At 43.6% G+C, this 23,578-nt stretch overlaps 2 protein-coding genes across 2 annotated transcripts in view; one reads left to right on the forward strand and one right to left on the reverse strand.

Annotated features, from left to right (window-relative positions):
• The window catches only part of CLDN10 (claudin 10), an 85,531-nt gene extending 67,961 nt beyond the window's left edge, over positions 1–17,570 (reverse strand). Inside the window, exon 1 of the mRNA XM_048494891.1 lies at positions 17,148–17,570. Within this exon, the coding sequence (XP_048350848.1) occupies positions 17,148–17,361 (214 nt within the window). The 5' untranslated portion in view covers positions 17,362–17,570. The remainder of the gene's footprint in view (positions 1–17,147) is intronic.
• ABCC4 (ATP binding cassette subfamily C member 4) overlaps positions 1–23,578 on the forward strand; it is a 217,887-nt gene that overhangs the window by 2,141 nt on the left and 192,168 nt on the right. Inside the window, exon 2 of the mRNA XM_048494888.1 lies at positions 11,902–12,016. The gene's annotated coding sequence lies outside the window, so the exon portion shown is untranslated. The remainder of the gene's footprint in view (positions 1–11,901; positions 12,017–23,578) is intronic.

Below are 23,578 nucleotides of genomic sequence, written 5' to 3' on the forward strand. Positions count from 1 at the left end.
TATTTAGGTATGGGGTTTATTTGGGGGGGGGGGTGTTCTGAATTTTTGGGGTCTATTGTTTCCTATCAGAAAAATTTCCAGGTGACTGGTTTGTTGTTTTTAAAGCTACATAAACCAGCATTGCAGGGGTGCTGCTCCTTTAAATAACTTCCAAATTTCAAGTAGAATAATAGAATCATAGAGTTGGAAGAGACCACAAGGACCATCAAGTCCAACCCCCTGCAATGCAAGAACACACAATCAAAGCACTCCCGACATATGTTCATGCAACCTCTGTTTAAAAACTTCCAGAGGAGACTCCACCACTCTCCGAGGCAGTGAATTCCACTGTCGATCAGCCCTGACAGTCAGAAAGTTCTTCCTAGTTTAGGTGGAATCTTTTTTCCTGCACCCTGAATCCATTACTCCGTATTCTAGTCTCTGAGGCAGCATAAAACAAGCTTGCTTCCTCTTTGATATGGCATCCCTTCAAAGTAGATTGGACCAAGAGGTCCAATTCTATGGGTCTTTGAATAGGATGTCCTCAGACATCCACCATTATTTACCGTGCAGGGGAAACCCCTCTCCAAGTTGCTTCCAGGGCAAATGCTGTGCCTGCAAGTGACAATCACTGGTCACAGGTCTCTCATGGATGAAACAACACAACAAGCCCAACAGAACCAGTGCAGAACTGAGTAATCTCAGCAAAATCACAAGCCAATGTGCCAAGCCAAGCAGAACCAAAGTCAAACCAGAGAATCTCTGCAGTGGAAACTCAAGGTGCGGGCCTCTTTTGCAAGAATGAATGTCACTGTGCATAATCCTGCCAGAATCCAGTTCCACTCTGGCAGTGCAAACCCAATAGGACCAAAGACAAAACAGAGAATCTCTTGAGTGGAAGCTGACTGGGGGGGGGGGGGGGGGCAGTTGTAAACCCAACAGAATGAAAGACCTTGTACAGATGCCTAGCAAAGTTCATGCCCAACAGAAGTAATGTCAAACTTGAGAATCACAGACAAAAGAGGGGAACAAACTTAACCCTACAAAACAAGAATTAAGTACCTAGAAGTTCAATGAAATGTTTAAAGGACCACTGAATGCACATGTCATACAGATTTATTTAAAATCATCTACACATAAGTGTAGATGATTTTAATGTGTAATAAATGCATATGTCAAGAAAATGTTTAATGTAAAAGGTCAAGAAAATGTTGAAAGGGCCACTAAACGTGCGATTACTGAATGTAAAAACCACATACACATCAAAATCATCTACATTTATGCACAGATCACAGATGGTTTTAATGTGTAATATGTATGTGGTTCTGACATTCAGTAATTGTACACTTAGTGGCCCTTTCAACGTTTTCTTGACCACCTAGTACTTAAAATTCAAGAATCACTGCAGAACCAATCCAAATTAGGAATTACATGCATAAAGCCGCTCTGGCAAAGGGGAAAAAAAACCCTCGTGAAATTGACTGACTTGAAATAGATGGCAGCATCCTGGCAAGCTGATAGAAACTCCCTGAGAGAAACAGAAATAAAGAAAAATAAACAAACATGGAGGAGGCAGAAAAAAAACAGGCCTGGGAGCCAGAAAATCCTGGGTCCAAATGTTCCTGGTTAACCCCAAATGTTTCTGGAATTTTGGGAACTGTTTTCTTGGTATCCTGAAAAGTTCCCAGATATATTTGAGGCTGCTGAATACACCTGAAAAATACCTATATGCCATCCGGGAGTATATTTTAAGTTTGTTTTAACTCAGATGCACATCCCTATTCACTCAACCAATGTACAGCAGCTCCGGCTTTAGGAGTTCTTCAGATCAGCCATACCCTGCAGTCATAGCACTCCAGATATATCCAGTCTACTTCCTTCAGATGTCACACTTGCAGTGGAATAAGACCAGTTTTCCTCACTAGCACTAATAAGCTAATCTATCTAAACCAGCCTTTTAGTTCTCTCAGCACTCAGACACTTTTTTCTTTCTAGAACAACCATTGGAGTTTCCCACACACATTCTAAGATTTTTCTACCTCCTGATTGGATGTTGCTATGGTTCTGTGCATTCAAAATTCAATGCCAGCAGTGGTACATGACTCAAAGAACAGCTGACTGCCACCTATCAATCAAATCATTTATCACATGTTTAAGGTAGTACTTTAAAGCTTTGTTCAAGAACAGACTCCGATTCTGGGATGCTGTTACTAGAGCACCTTGGTGATATTTTAGAATGAAGAACTTGGCTCTAATTATATTTTGAATCCTGGGTCTTATAGAAAAAATATATAACAAATTGTCTTCAAAGTTGTGCTGAAATATAATTAATTTGTGCATCGTATTTTTTAGCATCTGAAAGAAAAGAGCTCTCCTACAACCAATTCATAGCATGCTGCTTTTTAAATCCACACCCAAATGTAATGTTGTAATGTTCCAGTAACTGTGTACTATTCTCAATTTCTCAAATTGTAGAGGGATCTTATTTTTCTATGCACCAAGACACTCAGGCCATTTATGCACTTGTTGTCTCTTTCGCATTGGGCATACATTTCCTTTGAGTTTGATTCTTGGTTACTCACACATTTTCCCCACTTTGGAACTCCTCGCATTCTCAGATCAGAAAATCCCCAAAGTTTCCAAACCCTGTTAAAGTGCAACTTTTAAAGTGCAACTTTTTCTCTCCCTTTGCAGGGAAAGCGAACAAGATCACTGTGTGTTAAGCTTTCTTTGGTTTTTCATGCTCCTCCCCTCTTTCCCTGCCCATACCACATCAGTTTCTTCCGTTCTTTGGCCACCATTTCAAAACTATCAGAAGAGCTTTTTAAATTTTAATGTTGAAGAGCTATCGATGGAGCAATAAACCTTTAAAATTGACATGAAATTGGCATGGTCTATCAAAATAACTCTAGACCAAAGATGGCACTCGCGAGCAGCAGAAGTACTTCTGGTACCCTACGAGGTCTAGGATGAGGTCTGCAACTGGAGTCTTCTGGAATCCAGGCTAGAATCCAGGCATGAACCTGCAACAAACACTGCAGGTCTCCAGCTTACTTAGGCCAGCAATACCCTGAGTAATAAACAGATCAAGAGCTTGCAGCATAACCTCACAACAACTGAAGCTACTTGGAGAAAGACGCACTGTCATGTCACTGACTAGTCATGATGTGACTTTTAAATTAGTCTTTTAAGTCATGTAGCTTTTAGTAGAGTCCTTTGAAGTTTTGTACTTTACATTGAAGGTAACATCAGTTTGGGTCTACCAAAATGGCCAAGAGGGATCCCTTCGTGTTGGCCTTATAATCTCCCAAGTACTCCCCAAATACTTCCAAAGTGGTTCCTGATCTGCCTTCTTGGAACAGAGAGTGACTTGAATAACAACTAATGCCAGTTCTCATAGTCCTTTGGGGATGAGATGCTGGAGTGGGTGGATATCTTTAATCCAACTTCATGTAGAGCAGTGGCTCTCAGTCTGGGGCATGCGCCAGAGCATTTGGGAGCACATGAAAAATAATGAGTTTGCTGACATGAAGCTGCAGTTTTAGGGAAATGGGTTGCCAAAGGGTATGTGAGTGAAAAAATATTGGGGACCACTTCTCTAGAGTATCGTACCTGCTAGAGCTAGCCCAGAGCCACACTTTGTGTATGTGGTGGATGAATATTTCTTGTTAAAATCTCAATTCCACATCAGTGATCATGATTCACATCAAATCAGCTGCTCATCCATAATTAAGTAACGGTATTTATTTACTTTATTTAAACCCTGTCTTTCTCCTCAATCATTCTCATCCTCTGTATTCTCACAACAACCCCATGAGGTAGGCTAGGCTGAGAGCGTGTGACTGGCCCAAGATCATCTAGCAAACATCTATGGCAGGGTGGGGACTCACACCTGGGTCTCCCAAATCTCCTTCTCCCAAATACCTAACAAGTTTTCACTTCATTTATTAATTTCATTACATGTATTCAGCTTATAGGCCACTGTTCCTCATTCAAGCTCACAGTGGCTTACAACCTTGATTAATTACACTAAATATATAAAACCTCTTATCCAATATTTCAGCACCAATAACCTCCATTAAGTGGATAACAATCAAGGTTTTCACTGCTTAAAATCTCCAGGTTTAACATCTGCCTAATTAAATTTCATCATTCATACTTTACCTTCCTAAATCCAGAGCAGGTAATCAAGGAAAAAATATTTTGGAAGGAAAAGAAAGATTTCAGTGTGATTAACATAATTTTCTGGTTTGCTAGTTCTAAGTACCTAAAGGCGAAAAGCTTACGAATCTCTGATTCATTTCATTTCTCAGTTTTGTGCCAATGTACCGATGCTGATTTCAGTGGAGTTAAACTAGCTTAAAAACGACCTTATTAACAACTCCATTCTCCTTGATGAAACAAGGTTGCCAAATATTTTTACAAACAGGTTTGGAATGCAGCTATGGAGGGGCTTAGTTCTGTAATAAGTGATCCGATCAAGGTGTTTAGCTTGGGACTTTGTGTGCACTGCAAATCTTAGCTTGATTACTTAAAGAACTGCACTGAGGTGGGGGCGGGGGTGGTTGAGATTGGCACTGGACTCAAAAGCATGATGCAGGTACCCCCTAATCTAGGGATGCCATGTTCCACTCAGGATAAGAGTTCTGTCCTTTTGCAACCTTGTAGCAGAGTGGTGATCAGCAGTGTCCTCTGTAACAGCACCAAGAGAAGTAGTTCCAGTAGAAATTGTCTTCCTTTTATTCCTGCAACACAGCCCTTTACTCCCATCAAGGGGAGATCTTATTATTGGAAAATTGGAGGATGGGAAATTGCTGGAGATGTTGGAGGTGGAGCCTGAGAAAAGTGGAGTTTGGGGAGGGACCTCACCTGGGGGATAATGTCGTAGATTCCATGCTTGAAAGCAGCCATTTTCTCCACAGGAATTGATCTCTGTCATCTGGAGATCAGTTGTAATTCTGGGAGATCGCCAGGCTCTGCCTGGAGGATTGCAGCCCTAGAGTGGCAGGGGAACAGCATTCTTGTTGGGACTATGCCTTGGAGAGCCACAATCCGTTAGGACTGTACCATGTTGAGCTACAGTGGCCACCTGATTCTCAGCTGGCCAGTAGTAATGGTGATTGGTGTCAGTTTGCCCTTCACCAGCTGCCACTGTAAAAGTGGGCGAGTGCTCCTTTTATCACCTCCAGCTAGAGGTGGAACAAGGGGAAACTGTGACCGGGGTGTGCATGCGCCCTGCACCTGGGCCATGGCTCTGCCTGCCCTGCCCTGGAAAGCCCCTTTTACGGCCTGGCCACACCTCCGCCGCGGCTCTGCCCGCCCTGGGCCCTGTGGCCGTTACGCCACTACCTCCAGCTGAGGCTCAGTTGGGAGATCCTGCTCATCTTGCTCCTAGACAGCCAATGTAGGGCAGTGGTTAAAGTGTTGGACTAAGACCGTGGTGGCAAATCTTTGGCACTCCAGATGTTATGGGCTACAATTGCCATCAGCCTCTGCTAGCATAGCCAATTGGCCATTCTGGCAGGGGCTGATGGGAATTGTAGTCCAGAACATCTGGAGTGCCAAACGTTCACCACCACTGGACTAGGATCTGGGAGACTCAGATTCAAATTCCGATTTGTGCCATAGCACTCCCTGGGTGACCTTGGGACAGTCACATACTCTCAGTTTAACCTACCTCCCAAGGTTATTGTGAGAATAAAATAGATGGAAGGAAAAAGATGTAAGCTGCTTTGGGTCCCCCCCCCCCAATTGGGCAGAAAGGCAGTGTATAAATAAATGTTAACTTTGCTCCTGCTGAGTAGTTAACAGTTTCTTGGTTCTAGAGGATTTCAAGAGAGTCAGGCAAATGCTCTTAAGAAACTATGTGAGCATAATGGTATTGGGAATATTGCTAAACTGGAATGTACTTAGCCCAATTCAGTGCCTATGTTCCAGCAAAGAAATGCCATTAATAATAGACACTTTAGTCATCCCTATTTAATAGAGACAAAGCTTATCATCTTGTGGCTGCTACGTGATGAGGGTGGTGGAAAATAGGTTCCCATCACAGCCACAAGGAGTAGAAATGGGTGTGAATGGGACCCACTTTCTCCTGCTCCTATGCTGCCCATTGCTGCCCCCCTTGCTGGGCCTGTGACAAAGTGGAGGAATGACAGCCACAGTGCCATGACCCTCTTGTGGCCCCAAACTTCCTGTTTCCTACTACTTGAGTCACACTATAACATTATAGTATGGTGTGACAATGATCTGGGGGAGTCCTTTAAAGAGCAATAAGAGGAGCAGGAGAGAAAATAACACATTGTAGCAATCTGCTGTACACCATTTTGAAAGTGGAACTTAGCTCCACCTCTTCTCTGTTGTGACAATTGAGGTAGTAGCCATTAGGGCTGCCAACTCTTGAGTTGGAGCGTTTCTCAAGTTTTTAAGTTAGAGTAGGATGAGATTTTGAGGATGTATTCCCCTGGGGTAAAATGCCATAACCCCCAAAGAAGCCATTTTTTTTTCCAGGAGAGCTGATCTTGGTAGTCTGGTGTTCACTTATAATTCCTGGCCCTACCTGTAGGTTTGGAACCCTAATATTCTACAGACGCTCCCCCCCTTCCCAAACACAGCCAATCTGCAGGTTTCCTTTTGAGCCAGAGAAAAAACAGGTTCATTTTTAACCCAGTTTAAACAGGTTCATTTTTAACCCAGTTTAAACCCAGTTTAAACCCCTGGAACACTGTCAGTTGTGTTCAGAAACTGTTCCAGAATCCAATGCCATGTGAAGATTCCCCTTCAAATGTGGTGCCTTTTGGGTATAGCTTTAACCTTTTTGTTTTGTTTTGTTAATATGAGTTGCATCCTTCAGGTTTCACCTCCCTTTTCCACATATCTAGAAGTTTGATATCCAATGCTAGGGAGGAAGTAGGCAATAAGTAGGGCAGGGGTCTGGAGATGTTTTCTTCTTCTGTTGTCAAGCCCTGAAAATGCTCTTCATATGGAGGCTTGCCTGGCACCTTCTCTATTGCTCTTTAGGTGCCAGGCCAAAACACTACTATTGACCCAGGCTTTTAACTGGAGTCGTCAATCTTTTAAAGCTGTTTTTATGGTCTGCTTCTAGCCTGAGGGCTATTTAGTGATAATATCTTAGGGATAGGTGCACTGCACTCTTAAGCAGAGTTTCACCTTCCTACAAGGTACTTGAAAGGGTACTCGAAAGCCCACCTCTGCTATTCACATTCTGTTAGTGTAACCTACCTCCCTTAGTTGTGAGGAAAAAATGAGCAAGGGAACAATATGTATGCCATTCTGAGAGTCTTGAAGGAAGGGTGGGGTAAAAATGTGATTGGTAGATAGAACTTGACTGTGTTGTTCCAATTATTTATATGCATTTTTGCAGAACAGAGGACATTAATCTTCAAATGCTTTTGGAAGCACTCCATTTGGGAAAGGAAATATTAAATCCCTGAGCCCTCATTTCCTTTGGAAATTTGAATCACAGGTTCTCACACTGAGCAAATCTACCATTTTGCACATTATATCTTCCAGGAACAGCATATGTTGCAGTGCCAACTCAAAAGGAATAATTCACACCCACCCAATTACTCGTGTATTATCTTTTAATATTTAATAGGATGCCATGTCTTAACAAAAGGGGTGCAGCAAGTAAATGCCTAGAGAATACTCATGGCCAAAAATAATTTAGTTGAAACATTTGGGTGCATGATTGTTCCTTTGGAGAAAGCAGCTTCTTTGGAGGGTAGAATCTATGACATCCCGAGTCTCTCAAATCTCTAATAATTTCTCATCCTGGAGTTGCCAACCCTATGTGTGAATGAAAGCCCCAAAGGCAAATACAGTTCTAAATAATGTGAAAAAGGGATCTCAGTGTTCCTCATTCCTGGCCTCTAGATACTGGTGAAAAGGTCTCTTTGGCTGGGCCAGTATCCCCTGGCCAACTACTTTTTTGCAGTGGTGAGTTTCACATAGGATGATGTGTCTCCTAAGTACGTTATTATTTATTATTGTGTTGGGGGGGCACACTGCTTTTGCTGGAAGGAAAAATGTCAGCAGTCCCATAGCCTCTCTCCATGTTGTGAATGCTACACAGCAGTGATTTCCAACCTTTTTTCACTCATGTACCCCTTGGCAACCCATTTCCCAAAAATTGTACTCCCATATTAGCAAACGCATTACGTAATTTTTTGTCATACTCCCAAGCACTCTGGCATGTACCCCAGGGGCAGGGTTGGGTTTATCTGACCTTTTCACTCAATCCTGCTCAATTCCCCTCCTTACTCCATTCCCATTTCCAAATGGTCTTTGCCCCATCATATCCACTAATCAAAGGGGCCCACTCCACCCTTTGTCACAAGTAGAAATGCTGGTTGGAACCAACTCATGATCTACTATCATGTTGGAACCAACCCATGACCTATAATCAATTCTCATAAACTTGTGATTTCGGGTCTGACCTATATATTGCATGTTATCCTTTCCCGCAATGTTAAACCTTTCTGCTAACTTCTAAGCACATCTCAAATGGACATAGCCAGGGTTGCCCTAGTAACTAGCAGGAGGGCTGACCCTGGTAACAAGCAGGAGGGCAGGGACATTGGAGTGGAATCATAAGCATGATGATTTCACTTGCAGGGAAAACCTGAAAGAGACTGCAGTAGCTGTAGGAATTGCTGGAAACTATAGTAAACCACAGAATTTCTAGCAATTTCTAAGGCCAGTATAACAAGGCACCCCCTAGTCTCCTCAGCAAGAGAGAGAGAGAGTGCCAACTACCTGTGCCCTGAGGGAAAAAATTTTCTCCAAAATCTCTGACAGAAAAGCTCTGATGGAGCAACTTGTTAAAGTCAGAACAAAATTTTTAGTAACATAGCGGGGATGTTTAAGAGTTCATATTTCTCTTTCGGCTTTCCCACACATTTCCCACTTATTTTCCCTAAGAAGCCTTCTAAAAAGTCTTTAGCTGCTCTTCCAGAGCACTTGCCTGTTAGGCAGGACAGTATCTCTGAATGAAAATTAAAATAACCTATTATCTTTTTGTCATAAACTAAATAAAGAAATAGCACTAGAGGCTTGTAAAATTAAAACCAGAAATGAAAAGATTTTATTTACAGGAACAAGTTTAAAAGAGCTAAACTAGCAAAGGATTGAGGAAAAAAATATAGGTACAAAAAAGCTTGTTTTAGAGAGACTCTGATGTATGAGATTTGGTTTATTAACTCTTTCAGTTGATACACATGACAGACAGGACACTTATCTTTGTGCCTTCCTGATGATATTGTCACTTTGACCCTAAACAAATAGATCTGTTACTTCAGTATAGTTGATATGGAATTCTGTTTGGCTATCTAGTCCTTTTCCAAAAAAAGCTTACTCTTTGCACTATATACACGCAGTTCTTTGGACACTAAGACAAACTGTCCCTTAGAGAGTCTCTCTCATATGGCGCTTATTATAGAAGGATGGCCACTGTCTTTGAGGAAGCTCCAATTTTCTCTATAAAACTCCCCTGCTCTCAGAAGCTTCACCACTTCATGTATGAATGGAATTCTCCTCAGAGAAAAAATAACCAAGCCACCAGTGTAATTAATCAGTGTTACTGTGTTATGTTCAACTCCAGGAACTCTGGTTCAGATTCCTTTACTAAACTTTGGCTCTTCTTGGTACTTAATTCAAAGAAGCACATCCCACTCTGAATTGGCCCTCCACTTCCAGAGAACAGAGCTACCGGTACCTCAGAGCTACTGTTCACTCTGGCTGTCATAACAGAACTCCTTTTTCTTTTTTTAGAACTCCCTGTCCTCAGACTCTATGATGCTGTGCAGCTCTCACAGCCAATCCTGTGGAGTTCTAAATTAACCCTTTGGGCTCTGAACATTCCATTGACTGTATAAATCTAAGTGCTTGTACATGTTACAACAACCAACATCATTTCTGGGGTTTCCTTGGAAGTGTTGTTGCTTTGATATACTATGATCGCTGCCAAAGTGATTTAGAGAGAAATAGTTTTTGGGAAAAAAAACTGCAAAACCTATTTCAATTGGTGGTCTCTATTGAACTACTTCAAATACTATTATCCTCTTTTCCTCCTCCTGTTTTAAACTAGACAGCGCTAATCACGGTAATATTTCCTGTATTGCCCTTGTGTTTTCTTTAGCTGTTCAGTTAGCTTGTACAACAGTGACAATTTGTCTCCATAGTTCCCTGAATGATCCAGGCTAAAGTTTTAACACTCTTCTCTGTTGACACAAAACTTCATTGTGTCTCTCAATAATGATTACTTTTGCCTTCTAAGTTTGGTAATGAATAAACCTCAAGTGATGTCAAATAGACCACTGGATGGATGGACTGAAGAATCCAGCCACTGACTTCAGTAAAAATGTTAATTACAAGCACTGTGAGATGGGATGAACTGAGGTAAAGATATACTTGGAGAAGCAATGGATCATTAAATAATTAGCAATATGTGCAGAAATGTCTTTTCCTTTCACTTGAAATTTTTTACAATGAAGTTTAACAGTGAGCTTCAGAAGGGATGAAGGTGGAAGTCTGGCTCAGTTGAGACACTGTCTAAAACTGTGGTTTAAACAAACAAATGGAAGGAAAATCTTGCCAGTGTTCACAGGAATTTTTAAAAATGTGCCTCTTCCCGTTCAGATGGGGTGGTAATACATTTGAAGTCCATGCTTTCCTAAAAGATGTGAGCACACCAGGTCTGGGGAAGAGAATATGGAGGGGATGGTGAAAACCTGGGAAAAGGATGATTATATGTTGTATAAGATGTGTCATTAAAAAGGGCTCTGGTTTGGAAGTAAAGACAAAGAAAAACTTCCATGTGGAAGCAACAGGTATGATCCTAGTCTATGCTTACTTTATTTATTACAAAAGGAAATTCTCAATCTTGCAAAACTACTGAAGAGCAAAGGAGATGAAGATCAGTTCCACTTTTTCCCTGTGTCGTTCCTAATGACAAGTAAGGCCCAGTGTCCCATTGTTTGTTAAGTGAAGAAAAATACGTCATCTGTTACATCCACATACAGCTAAGTCCCAAAAGACATCCTTATTCCACAATCTGTGTAAGGGCCGCATGCATTTCCTTTCAAAATCTCCCCACCCCAGCTCCAGAAAGCCAAAGATGCTATTTTGATTGAAGATGTATTTATAAATATTGGGAACAATTCTGCTCAGATTTGAAATAACTGGTTCTGGATCTTGATTACTAGTTCCAATTGCATATCCCTTTTGTCTACCCGGATTAATAGTTCTCTAGTATCAATATTAATAACTGGTCCTGGTCAAACTATGCTATGTTTTATAAGAAATCAGGCTGGGGATCCAGGCCCTTCTTTTCCATTCGCCCAAACAGCCATACAGCAGCTGCGACATTTTAAAAGTCTGTGCATGTGCATCTCTAAACTGGGCAAAAAACTCCCTCCCCCAGGTCCTCTTTCACTTGGGTAAATGGTGCTGGGTGGAGCAGGGATCCTTCTTTCCCTGTGCCATGATCTTAAGTCAAATTTGTCCCCTGCGAACCTCCAAAATGCTGTTGTTCACACCTGCTGACCACCTGTAAGGAAAATGAATTAGGTGTGGGGAAGCCAATCCTGACTCATTCAATTTTGGGTACCATAAACTGCAACCTTCTGCATACAAACCCTGTGTCATGACCCTTCTCTAGAGGGTCTTCCTAAACACAGCAACATACCATAAAGCTATCCAAACCATTGTGTGCCCTAACACACCCAGCAGGAGTTAAAGTTCAGTATTGCTCTGTGGAACTCATTGAGATAAGAAGTTGCAACAGTTATTTTATATAAATAACCTTAAAGCATACTAGAGGAAGAAATGAAAGACAGACTGGCCAGTGGCCCTGAAAAAAAAGTAGCTTTAGTTGTCAATGTTTCTGTATTCTGTTACCAGATGCTGTGGCTGGACAAGAGAAAATAAGCTTAAATCATCATCCCGATTTTCAGCTTGCAGACTTCCTAGGGGTAGCTGTGTGCAGAGAAAGGGACTTCTGTTCTGAAGCAGTGTGGTAAGACTTTTCTTACTAGCATGAGATGCTTTATTCCTGTGGGCAGGGGTTATGCAGAGTTCATATTCAGTTCATGGTAAAATAGCATATTCCCAGAACTGGCTGGCCGAGGCTAGCCTGATCTTGTCAGCTCTCAGAAGCTAAGTGTTGTGTAGTGGTTAAGAGCGGTGGAGAACTGGGTTTGATTCCACGCTCCTCCACATGAGTAGTGGACTCTTATTTGGGGAACTGTGTATCCCTTCTCTTCCCAATGAAGCCTGCTGGGTGATCTTGGGCTAGTTGCAGCTTTCTCAGAACTCTCTCAGCCCCACCTACCTCACAAGCTGTCTGTTATGTGGAGGGGAAGGGAAGGAAGCTGCTCCTTAGAGGTAGAGAAAAGCAGGATATAAAAACCAACTCTTCTTTTAAGCAGGGTCAGTACTTGAATGGGAGACCACCAAGGAAGTCCTGGATTAGGACACAGAGACAGACAGTGGCAAACCACCTGTTTGTCTCTTGCCTTGAAAGTCCTATCTTGACTTGAGAGCGCTTTCCACTACCAAAATAGGATGCACTATCTGTCTGTCTGTCTGTCTGCCTGCCTGCCTGCCTACAAAGTCACATGGTGCTCCCTCTCTTAGTAGAGAGTAAATTGGGAGATGATGAAGTGCATAAGTATGAATGTCTGTGTATTTGTTTTGGTCAGTTCCTTTTTTATACAATGCCCTGACCTGGATTGCCCAAGTTGTCTGGATCGCACAGATGAAGGTTTGGTTTTTGGAAGGGAGACCACCAAGGAGACCACTGTTACTTGGCAGAGGCAGGCAATGGCAATCCACCTCTGTTTGTCTCTTGCCTTGGAAGCCCTACGGGATTGCTATGAGCCAGCTGCAATTTGATGGCACTTTCCACCAACACATGTCTATGATGAATTCTATACATTGTCAAGAAGGCTCAAATATGTCGCATCCTTAAAACAAAACAGACTTGGTGCAGATTCCCTTTCTTTTGGATTTTTGCAATTATAAACCATTTTTCAGATGCTTCATTGCTATTCTGCATTTGATTTCATCCACTGTAATTCTATACTGCACTAAATGCTTAAAATTAGTATCCCTGATTGCTATTTCCATGTGTTACTGTCTGAACAAGAATGTTGACTCATTATCAGTATTCATTATCAGTGAAGTGATAAACTGAGCAATCCCATGTTTTTATAATATGCTGTCCTGTGGCTCCAAAAATCTTTGGAATGCCACTAAAAGTCCTTGTGCGTATTTTGTTAGTGGAAAATGCCTGATAAAGAGCAAATAAATCAGAAATAAACCTAAACAGCAACATTTCTGGTTGTCTCCCTTACCCGTATTAAGAAAGTTTGTGTTTTGGAAGCAGCAAAAAGGCCGCCGCCACCACCACCACCAACAACAACAAGCAGGTTTCACTGGCATGGAGGGGGATCCAACCCATTCTTTCTTGAGGCTGAGACCTGGGATGGGGAAGGACTGTGACCGAGTGGTGGATCATTTTCTTGGTATGAAGAGTGTCCCAGGTTCAATTCCTGGAATCTCCAGTTAAAGGATTCGGCAGCAGGTGATATAAAAGACCTCTACCTGAAACTCTGAAAAGCCGCTGTCTGTCTGAGGAGACCATACAGACCTTGATAGATCAAGGGTCTGATTCAATATAAGGCAGCTTCATGTGTGTTCGTGTGTGGGATATTTGTCTCTAGATAATACTTGTTCAGCTCTTGTATGTCCAAGGATGGCTTTTACAGGAGGTGCTTCACCACCTCTTTCAAGGCACTCTGCACTGCCCTTCCTTAAAGATTCACTTGTTTAGTTCCTGAAGCCATGCAGTGAATTCCCTTCTTTCTCCCTCTGCTAGTCTTAATCCACCAAGCATGAAGCCCCTTTCGCACATGCAGAATAATGCACTTTCAATCCATTTTCACAATTGTTTGCAAGTGGATTTTGCTGTTCTGCACAGCTGCAAAGTGGATTGAAAGTGCATTATTCTGCATGTTCGGAAGGGGCCTGGGTTTGTACCTTAATTTGGTAGGACAGAAAAGACTCAGCCCAGACAGACAACCATTTTCTCTAGGTTGAGCTCTCTCACCTCAGGCTAGTCATCCTGCAGAGAGGTGTAAGGAGGATTTTATCACTCATCAGCTGCAAGTATGTGGTAGAACGTGTGGTAAAATTGTCACTGGTTTCTGGCTAGCTTCCATGTTCAGTATGTTATGTTCAGTGGTGGGATTCTAAAAATCTAGTAACTGGTTTGCCCTCTCTCGCTGCCACCATGCCCGTGCCCCACCTTAATTGGCGGAGGAGGGTAGCAGTGGTCTCAGGCAGCCTGGTGGGGCAGGGGCAAGGGGCACCCAGGGAGCCTGCTGCGGGCTGCTCCTTGGCCCGGGCGGGTCAGGCTGCTCTGACTGAAGGGACGGGCCAAGGGGATGGGCACTGGTGGGTGCCACACTGCGGCACCCACATGAACGTGCCCCGTCCCCCCAGCCTTCCTTCAGGGCCTGGGGAGGACAGGAGGCAGCCTGAAGGAAGGACGGGGGGATGGGGCTTGCTTGGGTGGGTGCTGTGGCGCCTGCCAATCCCTGTCCCCTCAGCCCGTCCCTTCAGCCAGAGCAGCCTGGCACGCCTGGGCTGAGGGGCGGCCCCTTGCAGGCTCCCCGGCTGCCCCTCAGCCCAGCTCCACCAGGTTGCCCAAGACTACTGCCATCCTCATCCGCCGGCTAAGGTAAGTGGGCAGCGCTGGGGGTGGTGGAGCAGAGGGGCTCAGCTCGGCTCTCCTCCCTGCTCTGTATTCATTCATGGTTTGGCACCAGTCATCATACATCTACATTTGTTCACTTGATCAGGAGAAGCCAAGGAGAATGTGCTCACAGGACAGGACATAAACCCTCTGCTTTAGAACTTCCTGCAGTTTGGTAGCTAGGGAGTCCCTACTGGACATGCCACAATCATCCCTGCAGTTTAGGCCTCTTTTTTTCTTTGCTCGTCCCCTGTGTGTAGGTGGAGACAGGGTGTCACAAGGCTGCCTGCTTCCATATATGGCTGATACATGGGCATTGTCAGCATACTGCTCTTTGATTGGAGTGGGTCTTCTGGAAACATCTCTCTGTTGCAAAGGTATGGGTTTTATCTCCATCTGTGCTTGTGCCAATGTCAGTGGATGGCGCTATGCAGCGGCATCACTCAAACCCTATTAAACTCCTGCAAAAATACAGATTCACTATCTAGATATGTCTACACTGGGCACTACTACATTTTTCCTTTCCACAGTTCTATGGAGAGGAATGAGCTTTTCATGATGTGCTGTCTTTTCCAGAGACAAATCTAGATCTGTTATTGTGAATCATTCTTCAAGGAACTTTTTTTTTTGCTGTCCAGCCACAACTGACTTATGGCAGCTCATAAGGTTTTCAAGGTAAGCGTCATTCAAATAATTTAACGAATGAAGATTCCAGCTTTCATGCTTCAATCCTATTTATTTCTCTCCAGGAGCAGATTTTCCCCTGGCTGCAATCTTTTGACAACCCTGGGACTTGCCAGGCTTGGGGAAAGAGAAGTCTTTCAGTTGGAACTCCTCTGCACCAGGCCGGACCCTGCTGCCAAAGGGTGGGCTGCCCTAGGCCCAGTGCCACTGTCACAACCATACAAAACATGGACGGTGGCATGGAATCTAGCACAGCTGACATCTCTGGTTCCAGGGGAGTTGCATTGGAGCTCTGCTGAATTGCTGGGCCCTGTGCTTGTTAGGGAGGCCTAGAACTGACTCACACAAGCCAGTTCCCGTATCTACTGCTAGAGGCCTGCTGATGATGCCATTGGCTGACCATGAAGAGTCATCAGGTGGTGGCTAGAGATTTCCTGGAATTACAAATGTTCTGCAGACTACAGAAATTGGTTTCCCTAGAGAAAAAAAAGGCTTCTTTGGAAGATGGGCTCTTTGGCATTATACTCAGCTGAGGTCTCTCCGCTTCCAAACTATGCCCCCCTCAGGTTCTGCCCCCAAAATCTCCAGGAATTTTTCAGCCCAGAGCTGGCAACCATACACCTTCCTCATGCCATGATGGAGAATCTCTGGCTGACAGCCGGGGCTTCTCAGAGAAGCCCAACAAGGGACATGTGGTTTGGGGAAAGGGGGAAGTAAGACAGCCTAGCAGGGCCAGATCAAGGATGCGATGATAGATCAAGGAAGGCGAGGGTGGGGTTTGGCCCAGAAGAGAGTAGATTAAGGCCAGAAGAAAAGGAGATGTCCCAGAACTGGCTGGGGAGGAGATGGATATGATGAGCCTGTTGTCTCTCAAGGAAAAAGGTGAAGGTGCAGTTACCGTGGTTCACACCCCGTTTCTGAGGTCTGTGGGAGATCTCCTTACATTGCCCACCATGGCAGAAAGGGGCAGAGGTGAACCAGTAGCCAGGAACATGCACATTTCAATCGTACTACACTCTCTTGAAGAGGAATTTGCATGCCAGTGGGAGTGATCCAAAGAATACTGAATTGGCTTTGTTCGTGCTTTGGACAGCAGCTTATAGACCTTCTTCCAAACACAGGCTTGTGCTTCACAACCATTTCCTTCCTAGTTTGACATCTTCACTCTGTCTACCTTCTACTGCTGTCTGTGTTCCTGCTTGTTTGCTTGCTGACTGCCATTTTTGCCCTTAATGCACCTTTGTGCACTTGGCTGGCATATGTTAACAAGCAATGGCTGGCATATGTTAACAAGCAATGGCTGGCATATGTTAACAAGCAATGGCTTGAAAAATGGCTGGCATATGTTAACAAGCACAACAGTGACTTCCCTATGGGTGGTACCATTGTAAATATAATCTCTATTCTTACATCAGGGCATTATACATATATGAACCTTAGGTCAAAAGCATGGGGACGTTCACTGGTGGAAAGTCAGCAGGAACAGCGATGGCAGCAGAAGGTAAGGGAGAAAGAAGCAGCAGGTAGGTCTCAGAGCAGAAACCAGTTCCCCACCAATCCTCCTCCTCCAGTGACCCAACTACATATACTAATCTTGGTACATAGCCCTAGTTACAGATACCATCAAAGCTGCATTTTTCAATCTACACTTGGATGTGGCTTCTCAGCTGCTGCACTGATTTCTACAAGTATCCTTTTGACTCACCCTCTGTTTTGAAGATAGTGAGATGAGGTCGACAGTGGAAAGCACCCAGTGCATTCCCTGCACAGTCCATCCAGAGACCCTGGAAGACCCACGTCGCTGTTATCACTGATGCAGCTCGGCTGGTCACTTTCCATTCATTCGAGGCTATGGCTGCAATAATCGCTCCGGTTCCACAAAAACAGAAGACAAAAGCTATGATCTGTGTCCCTATCATATTCTTCTGTTGCCTCTAAATCTTCCAGTGGCTTGTTATGTCACTGCAGAAAGAGGAAGGCACCGTTTGCTGCCTAGTACAACCCTAGCAAATTACATGTTAACAAGTGTCACCAAACGTTAAAGTAGGTGTAAATTTTGTTTTCCGTCGTGTTTGGCTGGCACCCAAAGCTGTCAACCTGCTTGTTATATAGTGAGAAAGGGTAGACAATATTGACGGGAAAAGTATGGTGCCCTGAAACCTCTGTATAGGGTGAGGTTTAAATTAAAAAAAATAAATTAGCAGTAACCATTGATGCTAACACCAGATTATTAATTTGCAACACCAGATGTATGTATCTATTTCTCTTTTGGCAATCTGTTTTGAAGTTAATGCTTAATTTTTAGTTAATCTGAAACACAACACAACCTCATAACTAGAAAATAAGTACAGAGTCCAAGTTGCACTGTGGAATTCAACTTTAGCAAAATCCAATTTGAACACAGTTTAATAGGGGGACTGCAATTTCAGATCATCATCGCTGTAGCCAGACTTCACAGAATCCTTTTTCTGTCTTTAAAAGAACTGTAGCCATGAAATTTGTTCTTTTTTCCAGATAGGACTAACACAAATTGTATCAGACTGGCACAAGCTAAGGACAGTCAGCCCTAGTTCGTACTTGGATGGGAGACCACCAAGGAAGACTATGTAGAGGCAGGCAATGGCAAACCACTTCTGTGCATCTCTTGCCTTGCAGCCCAAAGTAACCTTGTCATACGGGCAAATTGGACATGTTGAATGGTTTGTGCTGAAAAGCAGGATGTTTCTTTCTTTCTTTCTTTCTTTCTTTCTTTCTTTCTTTCTTTCTTTCTTTCTTTCTTTCTTTCTTTCTTTCTTTCTTTCTTTCTTTCTTTCTTTCTTTCTTTCTTTCTTTCTTTCTTTCTTTCTTTCTTTCTTTCTTTCTTTCTTTCTTTCTTTCTTGTTCTAAGCCACAAAGCTCTTTAATCTCAGGCTGTTATTTCTTTCTAAGTCTAGCCTAGGGTTGCCAGTTCTTGGGCAATATCTGCAGATTTGGGGGGTGGACTTTGGGAAGGGGGGTTGGGGAGGGACCTCTGCAGGATATAATGCCTTAGAATTTACCCTTCAAAGCAGCTATTTTCTCCAGGGGCACTGAACTTGGTGATCAACTGTAATAGCAGGAGATTGCCAGGTGCTACTCTAGCCTAACCTATTTCATAGGAGTCTTGTGTGGATAAAATAGAGAAAGAGCAAAAAAAAAGTGCATCACCTGAGATCTGTGGAGTTTGGGTAGGATAGAAATCTGATAGGGAAAAGGTATGAGAACAAGCAGGCAATACTGGTGGGTCAACTTTTTAAAAATGGAAAATAGTATCCAAATCTGGTTGTAAAGCATATGTGAACTGTAATAGAGATGGCTTTGTAATTACCTCATCCAGTCATTTCTGAGGTTACTTCTGGGAATTCTTCCTTGAACAATACAGCATTTAGCACTGACTGGTATCCTGCAGAAGGTGTGGAAGTAACAGAGGTGGGGGTGGGTGAAGGGAGAAAAGGGTACAGTCGAATAGGCCGATTATGCACATGATGGGGGCAAATGTGTGTTGCTGCAAGATTTCTTGTACAGACGTATTTCCTCAAGTCCTGTTTTCACTTTCTGTTCTCCCGGTGGCAAGCAATACCACTTCTAGCATGAATTTAATTTTGCTTTGCAGCCAGAGAGGGCAGTTTGCCAGTGAGCACAGCTTTGCCCCAGACCTGTTCCCTCCGCCCACAGCCACTTCCTTGCACTGCTTTGCATGCTTCCCTCTGTTGCTAACTTCTTCCCACTTCCCTGAATGCTTCTATCAATACATCAATATAGTAATCAGAGAGTTGGCTTTTGCAAAGAACAGCACAAACAGGGTCTCTTTCTGGCTTCACCCCATCTCCCCCACTCTGCTTCTGCCCTTCCGAATGATTTGAGGGCATTTTAAAAACTTTATTTCAAACCAGCTTAGATTTTTTAAAAACAAGCCTTTTGCAGCAGCAACGGGGTGTGTGTGTGTGTGTGTGCCTTTAAGCAGTGATGAAGGGAGAGGGAACTGCGCCCAGGGCATGAATGCTCTGAAATGCCCCCTACGCACCACTCCCCCACCCTGTAACTGCAATGGCGTTGCCCGGGGCAAGGCGCCCCAGATGTTCCCATTGCAGCTACGCCTCTGCCTTTAAGGCTGGTGATGTGGGGCAGGCACTGGGCTGCCTCCTTGTGTGTAAACAGAGAAATGCAAGGAGAGCCCTCTGCGATCCCTCCATGCAGAGAAGAGTCTCCAGGGAAGCACTGGCTATGTAATCAGCCACAGACTTTTTTGAATATTATCTAGAGCTTGGAGATTGCCAAAGCAGAAGTCAAAAGATATAATTTTGAGCCTGAAACACACTAAGGAATCTAATTTAATAAACTAATTGGCAATAATGAAACACAGCTTTAAACATAAGAGTTCTTCCATTATACTGAAAGGGGGGGATGTGATTTTTTTCTAATTTCCTTCATGCCACTTCAGGCTCACATCTGTCCCCCGGGCTTCTGCTTGCGGTTCTTTGGCCCCCAAAAGAATGGTTGTCAGCTCCAGGTTGGGAAAAACCTGTAGATGTTGTGGTTGGAGCTTGAGCAGGGTGGGGTTTGGGGAGAGAAAGGACTACAGTGGGGTAGAATGCAATAGAAGCCACCTTCCAAAGCAGCCATTTTCTCCAGGTGAATTGATCTCTGTCACCTGGAGACCAAATGCAACTTGAAGGCACCATTGCCAGATTCAAAAGTAAGACACTCTCCACAGTGGCACAATCCAGTCCCTTTGGTGGTATTAGGTAGGACCTGGTAAGAGTTTGAACCTGATCAAAAATGGCTGCATTTAATGATTAAAACACAGCCATTGTTTAGCTGTAGGGTTGAGAATCTCCAGGTGGTGGCTGGAGATCTCCTGGAATTACAACTAGTCTCCAGTTTACAGAAATCAATTCCTCTGGAGAAAAAGGGCCGCTCCGGAATGTAGACTGTATGGGATCATACCTCACAGGAGTCCTCCCCTCCCCAGGCTCTAACTCCAACATTGCCAGATATTTTCCAGATCAGAGATGGCAACCCCATTGATGTCCTATCTATATGAGGGCAATGTAGCTGATGCTAACACATTGTCCAACCCTTTGGAAAACTTTGGATCAGCTGTAGAAAAATGTATGCTTCCTTTGCAGGGGCGTAGGGGGACAAAATGGCACCTGGGTGCCGCCCCCCATGGGTCCGCCCCCCACAGCCCCACCCCCTTCACCTACCTTTTTTGCTGGCTGAAAATGGGCCAAGATGGTGGGGCGGGGCAAGGCCTGGAGAGGCAGGGTGGAGCGAGTGGGGAAGGGGGCGGGGGCGTTTTTCCACCCCTACCAGCGCACACCCAGTGCATGGCATACCTCCCCGTCCCCTGATAGCTATGCCTCTGTTCCTTTGTAGCAAAGAGTAAAATGGTATAGGTTTAAAGGCACCTGAATGTATTCCTACATTAAATTTTCCTGGTGGCTCAAAAACACACAATAAAGAACTGCATGTTGTTTTGCCTGTGGCCTAATTGTGTCTCTGTGTTTCAAGCAATTGTGTCTCAAGCAATTGTGTCTCTGGAAAAAATGCTCCACAAGAGGAACAGCCAAGTGACCCTCCTCCCAGGACAGCATCACAATGCTCAATCAACACATTTAAAATTCAGAAGTGGGAGAAGAAAGTTAATTAGTCATTGATTTCAAAGTTAAAACCTAACAGGGCAACTCTTTGCATCTTCTTTACTTAAGGAATGATCTGAAGCATTGGGGAAAAATTGGCAGGGTGGGTAAAAAAAAATTAGTGTAAGAAGACAAGAAAGCCATTCAGGCTCATGTAATAACTTTTCATGTCGCTAACCTCAAATTTAGCATCTAATACAGAATTAGGGATATACAAGCTCCTCGTATAATTTAGAAGGATATGCACACCTGTCTGTAGCAACCAGATCCACAACCTTTGGTGTAATTAATCCCTTGGGGCTGTTTGAAGATAAAACAAGATAGCCTCAAGGAAGGTATGGAGAGCTCATTGGAAAACATGTGGGAAACAAATGTGCTGAATCAGCTGTAGTTCTCAAGAGAGTTAAAAAAAATAAAAGCCATGTAATATTACGTTACTGGATTGCTGAGGGAGAGAATAGTCTGTCAATCTATTTTATACAATTTTATACTGGGATCTACAGGCTACTGGTTACTCTACTACAGATATCAGAAGAGCTGCAAGACCAAGAACAAGCCACAGGAACAAAGATAAAGAGCCATCTAGAGGGAAAGTGTTCTTACCATACATCAAGGGAACCACTGACCGCATAGGAAAACTGATGAAGAAGCATAACCTACAAACAATCTACAGACCCACTAAGAAAATTCAACAAATGCTACGTTCAGCAAAGGATAAGAGGGATCCTCTAACTACTGCAGGAGTCTACCTTATACCGTGCAGGTGTGGACAAGTCTACATAGGAACCACCAAACACAGCGCTCAGACACGAATCAAAGAACACGAAAGGCATTGCAAACTAATTCATCCAGAAAAATCAGCAGTAGCAGAACACATGATAAACCAACCTAGACAGAGAATATTATTTGAAAACACAGAAATTCTGGACCACTCTGACAACCACTACGTCAGACTACACAAAGAAGCCACTGAAATCCACAAGCACATGGACAATTTTAACAGAAAGGAAAAAAACATGAAAATGAACAAAACTTGGCTACTTGTTGAAAAACACTAGAGTCAAGACAGTGACTAATCAGCTCCACACAAATATAGGATGACTATAGGCAGTAATACAATCAAAGGGAACAAAGGACAGGCTACTTCTATTCAGATGCCCTCATCTAGTGACCTTGCTATTTTCATTGTAACTCACATGATAATGGGTGGATACCACTCAACACATGTAAATCTATCTTGCTAATTGCACCCTTTACTTGTTAACAGACGATGACTCTTTCCTCCACCCTGGACACTCCCAACAGGTATATATACTCCACTTGCTTTCCTACTATCAGATCCTCTGAAGATGCCAGTCACAGATGCAGGCGAAACGTCAGGAGAGAATGCTGCTAGAACACGGCCATACAGCCCAGAAACCACACCGCACCCCAGGGATTCCGGCCGTGAAAGCCTTTGACAATATTTTATACAAGAGTTGTAACTATATAGCCCCCCGCCCCCCACAACCAATTATCATGCGTATGGTTGTTATGCTTTGCTCTCATACAAGTGAAGAATCACAGGTAATATAGATGGACTAAAGGGCCATTCTAAGCAGAGTTATGCCTTTCTAAACCCATTCATGTCTATGGCTTAAGAAGGGTGTAACTCCATTTCAGATTTCTCTGTTAGTTGCCTCAGATTAGTCTGGGTTTATTTATGCTTGCTGTTAAGTATTTGTGGCAATGCTCCCTCAGGGATGCAAGTACTATTTTATTAAAATTGAATTGTATCAGATATGTGCGAGTTACTTTCTTGAGGTCTCTCATTCCTAGAATATGTCAATATATAAACACAGCTTTAGATACTGCTATATGTGGCATATAGAATCAATGCTGCTCCTTCAGCAATGACTAGTGCTTTGATTTTACTCTTGTTAAAATTCAGAATATGCCCTCCATAATCCTATCCCTAGGTTTACTGGTTCCAAATATTCAGAAATTGAGATTAAATACAGAAACTGTTGGTGTTCTTTCCTTTTGCTCATTGGTCTTTCATATTGATATGTTTGCTTCTGGCTGGCTCTAATGACAGAGGGAGATACCTCATATACATAAGTCATTCACCAATGTAAAATGCTGTAGTAATGCACTGCTGACCCAGCAGCGCCGTGGTAGAACGTTGGGGCATAGCGGACCCTCTGCCTTCTAGTGCTTACCGCACCCCCCTCCCTCATCCCCTATGAGTCAATGGTCATGAACTGTCTGGCTCAGTCACGGTACTTAGGGACAATGGTCTTGCCCCAGGTGAGGATTAGGCTCAGGCAGCTTACAAGCTCCCCTCTCATACGTAGCCAGGTGAGATCATGCATCACATGATGATCTCCAGGTCTCCCGGTCTCCCGCTCATCACCTACCCACCTCCTTTACACGCCCACAATGAAACCCTAATAAAGGTGCAGAGACCAGCACAGGGCAGAGTTGTCAGGATCGC

The sequence above is a fragment of the Sphaerodactylus townsendi genome, linkage group LG04 (genome assembly GCF_021028975.2).
Source record: "Sphaerodactylus townsendi isolate TG3544 linkage group LG04, MPM_Stown_v2.3, whole genome shotgun sequence".
Taxonomy (NCBI): domain Eukaryota; kingdom Metazoa; phylum Chordata; class Lepidosauria; order Squamata; family Sphaerodactylidae; genus Sphaerodactylus; species Sphaerodactylus townsendi.